Here is a 10,952-nt window from a genome sequence, read left to right on the forward strand (position 1 = left end):
GTATACCCTCATGGGGACCTGTAAGGAGGAGACAGCGACAGAGGCATTAGGAGGAAGGAGACAGTGCTGCTACACTTAGGAAAGGAGGGGACAGCGACAGCAGCAGGGAGGAGACAGAGACAGCAGCAGCAAGGAGACAATGGAGGATACAGGGGGACATCGATAGATGCTGGGACAGCGGAGGAGACACAGACAGAGGAGACACAAACAGACAAGTAGACGCAGGTTGCCATGGAGACAAAGAGACACAAAGAGGAGAGAAGAAAAAAAAGAGCGGAGAAGACAGAGGAAGATAAGAAAAAAGAGACAGGACACAGATACAGCAACGGAGACAAATGTATATAAAAGAGGGACTATAAATAAAGTAGACAAATAAAGGAGACAAATAAGGAGACAAATAAGGAGACAAATAAGGAGACAAATAAGGAGACAGACCTGATCACTATTAATGTTATTTTCTTCTTTATATATATATAATTCCTTAGGAGGAATAAAGGGACAAACTTTTAGTACTTTATGTATATTAGTAAGATCAGGTGTATGTTTCTTATTATATGTATATGATGATGAATATTCTTCTTGCTGCTGCTGCTGTTGCTGTAGTTGCTGCTGCTGCTGCTGCTGTTGATTATGGTGTACATACACCTCAATTTTTTTTTCTTTTATATCTCTTGGTGTCTGACCAAATATTATTATCTTCCCTATTACTAAATTAAATCCTTGAGGAATACCTGCAGGAGTAAATACTCTACATGTTGGGTAATCATTAAATAATGCAAATATTCCCCAAGGATAAAAATGTACCTACACAAACAAACCAACAAACAGCAGCAGCAGCAGCAGCAGCAGGTGCAGCAGCAGTAGTAGCAGTGACAGGAGCAGTAGCTACAGGAGTTGAAACAGTTTGTTTAGGGTTCAGGGTTTAGTGTTCGGGGTTTAGGGTTTAGGGTTTAGGGTTTAGGGTTTAGAGTGTATACCTGTTTAACGGCTCTTGCGAATAGACCAGAGGAGACAGCAACAAGAGGAGACTGAAAAGGAGACGATCTAGAGACAGTAGAGGTAAATGGCCATGAGGGGACAATAACATGACCATAAGGGTGTACACATACCATAGACGAGGCCATTATGCTGCTGCAGCAATTGCTGCTGCTGCTGCTGCTGCTGTTAAAACGACAACGTACTATTCTGTGGGCCGGCAGACGACCCCCTTGCTGCTGCAGCTGACGCTTGTTTGCTGCAGTACTATTCATTGCTGCTGCTGCTGCTGCTGCAGCAGCCTCAATGTCCTCCGCACACACTGTGTGCCCACCAACAGCTGTTGTATTGAAACTACTGTCAGCAGCAGCAACAACAGGAGAAGCAGCAGCAGCAGCAGCAGCAGCAGCAGGCTGTTGAGCTGGATTCCTCATAGTGGTGTATAGGAACAATGCACCCTGTGCTGTCTGCGAGGTTCCTTCTTTTCCTTCTTTTCTTTCTTTTCCTTTTTCTTCCTTTTCTTCGTTTCCTTCATTTTCTTTTTCTTTTTCTTTTCCTGTTTCCCCTTTTCCTTCTTGTTCTTCTTGTTCTTCTTCTTGTTCTTCACCTTCTTCTCCTTCTGATTCACTTGAGTACCATCTATTAATAAAGGAATTCTTTCTTTTTTCTAATTGTACAGATGTCCATGGTATACTACTAAGGTGTACCTCTAGGTATGCATATTCATTAAGCAGCAGCAGCCACTGTAGCTCATCAACACGAAAGGCTAAGGGTTGCTGCAGCAGCAAAGTAGCAAATTCCTCATCATATTGTACATGAGGATACATACAACCATCTACAGCTAATAATAATTTTAACTGTCTCCTTTCTAATGCTAAATGAAAGGGAGGACAACTAAAGTATTCAACTTCTCTTAACTCTTCTAAATCTAACGAACCCTCTTCTTCAGGGGCCCCCTCTTCAGAGGGGCCCCCCTCATGGGGGGCCCCACCTGTACCCACCATAGACTCGGGTACTGCCTCAGCGCCGATACCAGAAGAATCTTGCGAACCAGTAGCAGGACTGGATGGGGCCCCCAGGGGGGCCCCTAAGGCCTCACGGAGGCGCTGCAGTGCACTTACCCCATATGAACGCGGTGAAGACGAGGAAGCCTGCTGCTGCTGCTGCTGCTGCTGCTGTTCGTGCAGGTTGGACTGGTGTAGCTGAGGCGGTCGCAGTCTTGAGCCACTGCGCTCAAGGCTTGGTGCTGGTGCTGCAGCAGGTGCAGCAAAGGCGGACGTTGCTGCATCTTGGGGTGTATAGGCAGCTGGTGACTTAGGGGCTAAGTTGTATGTGGGGCTAATCTGTACCTTTGGTGGGGTCTTAAAAAAGCTGATGCGCCCTGCTGCTGCCATCCAGCTGGTGGATGCAGCAGCAGCAGCAGCAGCTGATGCAGCAGCAGCAGCAGCAGCATTAAATGCTGCTGTTGCCCCTGCCTGGGCCCCCTTAAGAAAGGCAGTAGGGTCTAGGTCAGACACAGGGGGGCCCCCATGCTCTTCTTCTTGCCATCTTTTTAGGTGCTGCTGCCAACCAAAGGTGTCAGTAGGGTTATCCCTTCGATGTCTTGTTGGGTTCCTTCGGGTACCGGGGCCCCCCAGGGGCCCCTTTTTAGGGGCCCCATTAATTGAAGCAACAGAGGCAGTCTTTGCTGCTGCTGCTGCTGCTGCTGCTGCCTCATCAACCTGCTGCACATAAGGCTTCAAAGGGCCAGGGGGCCCCTCCATGCGACGTAGTCTCTTAAGACAAGAAGTTTTTCTTTCTCTCCAAGGGAGGGGCCCCAGGGCCCCACTCTCCGAGGGGTTAATAGGGTACACCGCATTAAATTCATCAACCCATGCTTGGGGCCCCCAAAAGAAGAGAGGGAGATAAATAGGACCACAAGGTATACACCAATAGGCACTGTCAGCAAGGAGACGTACAAGGGACTGCAGCACGAAGGCAGGACCACTAAGATGAAGGGGACTGTCTCCTTTTAGATGACTAACTAAAGCAGCAAACCCCTCAGCCTCCCTAGGCAGCAACTCAATAGCACCACAAGCAGCACGACGGGGACGGAGGTGAGGGAACTGCTGCTGCTGCCGGTCTTCTGGTGGCCCCATTTGGTTGGGCCCTTGGGGGGGCCCTTGGGGGGGCCCCTGGGGATTGGGGGCCCCCTCATTAGCTGCTTCACTGACCTCTACAAGACGCGCTAAGAAAGAGTTCTTAACTCTATCTGACTGTAAGACAGAGCGAGGAAGAGACACTCGTAGATCCCCAAGGGCAAAGACAACGTTAGGAGACAGATTGCATGCAGGAGGGGGACAACTAGAAGGAGACACTGGAAAGGAGACACCTGAAGCAGGAGGGACTGCAGTGCCCTGCTCTCCCTTGTCTACGCCTGCAGCAGGAAAGGGTCCATTAGGGCCTGAAGCAGCAGGGGCAGCTTCTACAGCGGCGACAGGATCAGGGGCCCCCAGTGTTGCAGTGAGGGGGCCCTCTGTGTCTTCTGGTACGGGGACGGGGGCCCTAGGAGAGGTTACTGGCGGGACCACAGAAGAGGGGGCCCCGTTAGATGGGTACTGTGAAGAGGGCCCCCTGGGAGGGGAAGGCTCAGCAGGAGGGGCCCCCAGGGAGGGGGACTCAAGAGAAGGGGACTCCAAAGGAGGAGGGGGCCCTAAGGCAGGGAGAGGACAGCTGGGAGTGGGGTGTGCGGTGTCTGCGGTTTCCTCTGTCTGCGCTAGCATCTCCCTTTGCCCCTTTTGTGTATTGACAGAAGAGAAGCAAGGAGACAGGGAAGGAGACAGGGGAGGAGACAGGGGAGGAGAAAAGAGGAGACAGTTGTGTGTAAGGGTCTAACAGTACGTCTTGGGTACTATATATAACAATGATAGACCCACCGCTATGTTACGCAGTGGATAAGGAAGGAGACACAAGGGAAAGGAGACAAATAAAAGAAAACTAATTAGTTGATTATAATGACATTGATAAATATAAATATAATAATAATAATAATCAATAAAAAGATACAAAAGATCCTTAATTAATGCCTTAAGCGCAGCAGCAGCCAAACCATTGGTCACCACTGGAGTGACCAATGGTCCATTGGTCACGAGCATACAGAGGAGCCCCTCCCCCCCCTCTCTCTCTCTCTCTTTGCACAATTTAAATAAAAGATGTAAACAATATTTAATTATAATTAAATATTAAATATAATTTACATTGTAATAGAGTTATAGATAGACAGATAATAAAAAAGGGAAAGAGACTTTTCTCTCTTTCCCCTTATTTCCCCCCTGGTCTGTTTCCCTCCTACAGATTATATAAAAGGGGTACAGTATAAATAAGAGACAATAAAAGGGCCCTAAAGGGCCCTTTTATATATCCCTCTCTCTTAGTGCCCGTTACCTTCCCTAGGAGACCCTCGGGGTGTCTCCTTTTCCCTTTGCTGTGTGTCAGTGTCCCCTACTACCCTGCTACTGCGGGCAGCAGCATGTATACTCCTTATTAACACAACACAATAAAAGGAGACACTTTACTAAGAAGGGGACAGGGAAAAAGAAACAGGGAAAAGGAGACAGAGGATGACGCCTATCCTATCCAAGCTGTCTCTATACCCTACCCTAGTAATAAACAACTACATATAAGCTGCCTTAGGGGCCCCATACCCACCATTTATTAATTACCCCTTTTATTATTAATTAATAATAAAAGGGGCAATTAATAAATATATTATATAAGGCATAGTAGTTGGTTATTATTATAGTAAAGGATTTTCTCCCTTCGTGGTGTCTCCACAAGGTGTTTCCCCCACCACTGCAGCAGAAGAAGACTCTGCATGCGTCACCTCCTTCTGTCTCTTCTTCTCCCCGCTGTCTCCCTCCTTATCAGCAGCCTCCACTCTGCATGCAAAGCAACAGCATAAAAGAGACCATGGATAATATAAAGAGTAACAATGAGGGGACACCATGGCCCTCTTCTTGTCCCCCAAAGAGACACAGCAAGGAGCAGCATCAGACAAAGTGCAGCAGCAGCAGCAGCAGCAGCAGCAGCAGCAGCAGTAGCATGTGCTTTCGCTTACCTTCGTTTACCTGCCCTACTCTTAGGTCCCCAATAAGGAGTAGGGTTAGGTAACCATCTAGGTACATGTTTATTATTTTGTCCCTTTGTCTCTCTTATCTCATCAGAGGAAGGAGGAGACAAATCAATACCTTTAGTCCTACACATAACAAATAAAGAGACACATGCATGCAGACATGATATGCTTTAATACAAATACAACTGCATGCATGCATGCGGCCTTTTGGGGCTGGATACGCAATGTAAATACCGACCGCATCCGCACTGCATGCATGCATGCATGCATGCATGTATCCACTCTGCCTGCCTGCCTGCGTGCATGCATGCAGCCTGCATGCATGCATGCATTATGGGGCTGTATGTACTTACTGTATAGGTTTATTAAGCACAGGGAATTTATCTATATTATTAGGTGGATGTTGTATTGCATGCGTTCTTAATACATCATAAACAACTGCAGCAGGAGCGTCTGTCTTTATTGCTTGTGGGTCTCTATGGAAATGTGATGTCTTATACCCTAAGCGACGGAGGGCTGCCCTATAAGGAGACAGGAGACAGGAGACAGGGGAGACGAGATAGGGGATAAGGGACAGGGGATAGGAGACACGAGGCAGGAGACACAGCAGAGGATAGGAGACAGTGAAGAAGGGACAGTAGATAAGAAATAGGAGATAGGAGACAGTTAAAAGAAGACAGCAGACAGTAAGGAGACAGTACGGGACCTACAAACCCTCAACAAGCGTAGCTGCACAATAGAGGCAGTAGCAGTAGCAGCAGCAGCAGCAACAGCAGCAGGGGACAAATAAGTAAACATACATAAAACAAGAAGGCTTAATCATGCTTAGTTTATTGCGTGTGCATAGAGAAGGAAGTTGGTAATGAAGAGGAACGTCAGGCAACTCCTGAGGTGTACGTACACCGCAACAGCAGCAGCAGCAGCAGCAATACAGCAGCAGCACATCATAACGCAGCAGCAACAGCAGCAGCATGCATACAGCTACCCCTATTCTGCTTCTCCCTAGGTCCCCTCTTTCTGTGCCGCTCCCTGACTGCAGCAGCACTAAGGTGCAGCAGCAAGATGCAGACACCAGCAAGGTGCAGCAGCACGGTGCAGAAGCAGGGTGCATGCATAGCAGCAAAAAGCCCCACCTCTCTTAGTGCTGTTAACATCCCTCTTATACGATCATTCATTGTTAGACCAGGAAGTGTCTCCTTTGCTGTCTCCAATTCCTTCAAACATAAATCAACAAACTCCTAAGGAGACAACACACACAAACAGACTTGCTGCTGCTGCTGCTGATACTGCTGCTGCTGCTGCTGATACTGCTGCTGCTGCTGATACTGCTGCTGCTGCTGATACTGCTGCTGCTGCTGATACTATCCGCGCAACTAATTGCATAGACAAGGTGGAGACACAAGACACAAGATTCCTCGATCCTGTTGGGTGTCTCTACAGGCGTAAAAAAGCCCCACAAAGTCTACTGCATGCATGCACGGATGCATGCACGTATGCAGGGTTAGATCAAAATAGTAAAGTGTCTCCTTAGTAGCACTTACAGGGTCATAGTATCTTCCGGTGTATATAGGGCCCCCTATTACGCAGCGGCTGCCGCATTCGTTGCAGAGGGGCCCCACACCCTCGGGTACAGTTGCTGCCCTAAATCGTACCCTACCGCTCTCTGTTGGTGGTCCATCACCCCACACTCTGCTGCTGCTGCTGCTCTCCTCCTCCTCCTCCTGCTGCTCCTGCTGCTGCTCCTGCTGCTGCTCCTTCTCCTGCTGCTGCTGCTGTGGTGCCTTTGAGGGCTTAGCTTTACCGCCTTTGCGCTGTGCAGGTTTTATGACGCTAGTCCCTAATGGGGCAACGACGAAGGCCTCGCAGGAGGGACAATGGAACACCTGCAGCAGCAGCAGCAGGAGCAGCAGGAGCAGCAGGAGCAGCACTCTTCATTACGACTGCTCATTAACTAGCTAGCTACCTAGCTAGCTAGCGGCTCGCTAGCAAGCTACATGTATATTCATATACTTATTGACGGTAGATAGCCCTTCGAAGCAGCAACAACCGCACCACCACAGCAGCAGCAGCAACAGCAACAGCAGCAGCAACAGCAGAAACAGCAACAGCAGCAGGAGCAGCAGGACTTACGATTCCTTCTTTTTGTTGTAGATATTTACATTGTTCTGCTGATTCAACAATACGTACAAATAAACGAACATAAAAATCAACACTAAGACACAGCAGAGGCTGCACTGCCTTCCTTTGTTTTGCTGCTGCTTGTGCTATTGCATGCAATACTATCCTGCATAAGGAGACAGGCAGACACAGACACACAGGGAAAAGGAGACACTTTATACACCCCAACATGAATACACTCACATTTGCTGCTGCTGCTGCTGCTGCTGCTGCAGCTGCAGCGCAAGAATGTCCCTAAACCCTAATGTCTAGGGTTTAGGGTTTAGGGGTGCACAGAGAGACAAAAGGAGACACAAAGTAGATTTGCACAGCAGATGGCTATTTCAGACTTGCATGCAGTAGACATGCATGCACGCGTGCGTGCAGTCTTGCATGCATGCATCCCTGCATGCATGCATGCATGCACTCCTGCATGCACAGCTGACATACCTGACGGCTACCTCATGATGGGGGCTAACCTTAGGTGTAGCTCCTCCATATTTATAATAAGAAGTTTCTGCAGAATTACCTACAAGAGTAGATGTATCTGTACTAGTTATACAGAGGAGACCACCATTTCTTATTAATTGTATAGATGAATAAATAAAAGGGCAACAGCTACCATAAGGATCTATGTCTATTATATCGTACCAATAAGGAATACTATAAGAGACAGGAGATACTATTGTCTCCTTTTTATCTGTAACTAAAGCTGCACCAACAGCAGCACCAGCAGCAGCAGCAATAGGTACATCTCCTCCTGCTGCTGTTGATGTAGCAGCAACAGGAGATGCAACAGTAGGTGCATCAGCATCAGTTGTTCTTGCTGCTGCTGTTGCTGCTGTTGCTGCTGCTCCTGCTGCTGTAGAGGAAGAAGAAGAAGAACAAGAAGAAGAAGAAGAAGGAGGAGACAATATAATTGGATTAAATATAGGAGGAATAAGGAGAGAATTATAATCTTGTTGTATATTATTATTATATAAATAAAAGGAGACAGGTATAGATGTACCTACAGGGAGACAATTTATTTTTTTTATTAATTTTTTATTTATAGGGGGATAAGTTAATATATTCATAATATTATTTGCATCTGCGCATGTACCTAAATAAGGAGACACAGACACAATATATATTTATTTATTTATTTATTTATTTATTTATTTTATTTATTTATTTTATTTATTTATTTAGTAGTAAATAGGTAAAGAAATAAGGAAATAAGGATTAATAATAGGAGACAGAAGAAGGAGACAGGCAATAAGAGGGGATAATGATTTATATATGAAGGAATGTTTGCTGCTGCTGCTGCTGCTGCTGTTGCTGCTGCTGCTGCTGCTGCAGTAACTTACTAAAAAAGCGATGAGGAGGTACACCATTAAGTTTAGCATTTGCTGCTGCTGCTGCTGCTGCAGCAGGATCTAAATCATTAGCAACAGCACAACGAATTGTCTCCTTTAATTCCTTAACATAACGGAGACTACGTAGGCCTATAAGGAGACACAAGAAAGGAGACAGTAATAAGGAGACAGTAATAAGGAGACAGTAATAAGGAGACAGTAATAAGGAGACAGGAATAAGGAGACAGCAATAAGGAGACAGCAATAAGGAGACAGCAATAAGGAGACAGCAAAAACTAGACACTTTATTAAAGGAGACAGTCCCCTAGAGAGTATAAAAAAAGGGTTTAGGGTTTAGGGTTTAGGGTTTAGGGTTTAGTGGTACCTGTTGCTGCTAATGCCTCAAGGACATTAAACCCTACAAACTCTAATGGCTGTGGCTCCTCCTTCCCCTCAGCCTTACAACGAGCAGCAGTAGCAGCAACTGCAGCACCAGCAGCAGCAGCACACATACACACACACACACACACACACACACACACACACACACACACACACACACACAGTCCCTTAAGAGAAACAGCAGCAGCAGCAGCAGCAGCTAGGCTGTCGCTGCTGCCATCTCCTTAGCGGAGACAGCTACCAGATAGGAAGACAGCTAGTTGAGTAGCTAGCTGTCCGCTGCTGCGGGAAGGAGGTAGGGGATAGCTAGTTAGCTACCTAGCTAGCTACCTAGCCAGCTATCCTTATATCCCTCCAGCTAGCTACCCAGCTCAGCAGCTAGCTACTTGCCTGGCTAGCTAGCTACCTAGTTAGCCACCTGCGTAGCTAGCTATCTACTTAGCTAGCTAGCTGTATAGCTAGCTAGCTAGCTATTAAGTAAGACTTACATCTTTGTTTAGCTAGCTGTTTTTGTTTAGCAGCAAATGCCTTAATAACAAGAATAGATAAATCCCTATTAAATACTTGTGCAGGGTTATAGAAGACTTCTTCCTCTTTATTGGGGTGTACGTACACCTGACCTTCATGTATTGGTTGGATCGATGGGATCGATGATGGGATCGATGGGATCGGTTGGATCGATCCGGGATCCGATCCCATAGATCCGGGATCCGATCCCATAGACGATCCCGAGACGATCCCAACACCTCCAGACCCCACAGAATTAACCATTGCCTTAAAGACAAATTAATCACTTATAGATATACTAGTAGTATTAGCAGCAGCAACTGCAGCAGCAGCAGCAGCAGCAGCAGCGGCAGCAGCTGCAGTAATAGGGAAAAAAGAGATAGGCAAGGGGCAAATATTTCCTTTTATTTATATAAAAAAAACAAAAGAATAAACTTCTTAAGAAGAAGGTAAGAAGAAAAAGACTCGAGACCCCACTGCATGCGACTGTGGGGCCCCAGCTGCTGCTGCTGCTGCTGCTGCTGCAGCTATTGGCTGTACAGCAGCAACAATTGGATATCTATTGTGCAGCAAATGCCTTAAATATATTATTTATTAAATAAATAATTAAATAAATAATTAATTAAACAAACTATTAAGCTGCATGCGCCTCTTGCTGCTGCTGCGCATACACCGCAAGTATATTCCTTAGCGGCGACAGCAGCAGCCGAATTCGGGTGTATAGGCACCTTTTTTCCCTCTTTTTTCTTCTTTTTTCCTTTTTTTCTTTTTTTCCTCATTCTCTTTACCTCCAGTCACTCCTTAGCAGCAGCAAGGACATCCAATAACCATCCCTGCTGCTGCTGCTGCCGCCGCAGCAATCTGCTGCTGCTGCTGCTGCTGACGATTGCCTAGCGACTGCAAGCAGCGCTCTACGCCGCATATCCTGCTGCAGCAGCAGCAGCTCCTACTGCGGCCTCAACCGCTATCTTTCCTGCAGCTTCTGCAGCCTCTGCTGCTGCTGCTGCTGCTGTATATGGTAATATAATTGCTGCAACAAAAGAGACAATGGTAGAGGATACACAACATTTACAGGAGACAGGAGGAGCAAGGGGACAATTAAGGCCCCGTATAGAGGGACAGTCCCTTAAGATAGCAGAGACAGTACTAAAAAGGAGACAAAAAGATGATGCAGCAAGACAAGAAAGAGCAGAAGCTCTTGCTAATGCTAAAAGGGTAAGCAACAGCAGCAACAGCAGCAGCAGCAACAGCAGCAGCAGCAGGAACTGCAGCAGCAGCAGCAGCAGCAGGAACTGCAGCAGCATCAGCAGCAGTGGTAGTATAGGAGATCTTGCAGCAGGAGCAGCAGCATGTCTTCAGAACTCATTGGCAGCAGCATCAGCTATAGTAATGACAACACTAGCAGCAGCAACAGAAACAGCAGCAGCAGCAGCAGCAGCAGCAGCAGTATGCATATATATTGT

General features: G+C 46.9%; 2 protein-coding genes across 2 annotated transcripts; both read right to left on the minus strand.

The window, feature by feature from the left end:
- Positions 1 to 766: 766 nt before the first annotated feature.
- EMWEY_00015290 (hypothetical protein, conserved) lies at positions 767 to 3,737 on the minus strand (the record flags this gene model as incomplete). Its single annotated transcript, XM_013477375.1, has 2 exons — positions 767 to 804; positions 1,433 to 3,737. The coding sequence occupies 2 exons, from the start codon at positions 3,735 to 3,737 to the stop codon at positions 767 to 769; spliced, it is 2,343 nt and encodes a 780-aa protein (XP_013332829.1).
- Positions 3,738 to 4,750: 1,013 nt separating this feature from the next.
- EMWEY_00015300 (N2,N2-dimethylguanosine tRNA methyltransferase, putative) lies at positions 4,751 to 9,753 on the minus strand (the record flags this gene model as incomplete). The annotated part of the gene is made up of 10 exons (XM_013477376.1): positions 4,751 to 4,892; positions 5,072 to 5,209; positions 5,440 to 5,607; positions 6,239 to 6,324; positions 6,739 to 6,969; positions 7,217 to 7,370; positions 7,694 to 7,955; positions 8,593 to 8,730; positions 8,966 to 9,064; positions 9,471 to 9,753. The coding sequence occupies 10 exons, from the start codon at positions 9,751 to 9,753 to the stop codon at positions 4,751 to 4,753; spliced, it is 1,701 nt and encodes a 566-aa protein (XP_013332830.1).
- Positions 9,754 to 10,952: the final 1,199 nt, after the last annotated feature.

Source organism: Eimeria maxima, genomic scaffold (genome assembly GCF_000499605.1).
Source record: "Eimeria maxima Weybridge genomic scaffold, Emw_scaff121, whole genome shotgun sequence".
NCBI classification, from domain to species: Eukaryota; Apicomplexa; class Conoidasida; order Eucoccidiorida; family Eimeriidae; genus Eimeria; species Eimeria maxima.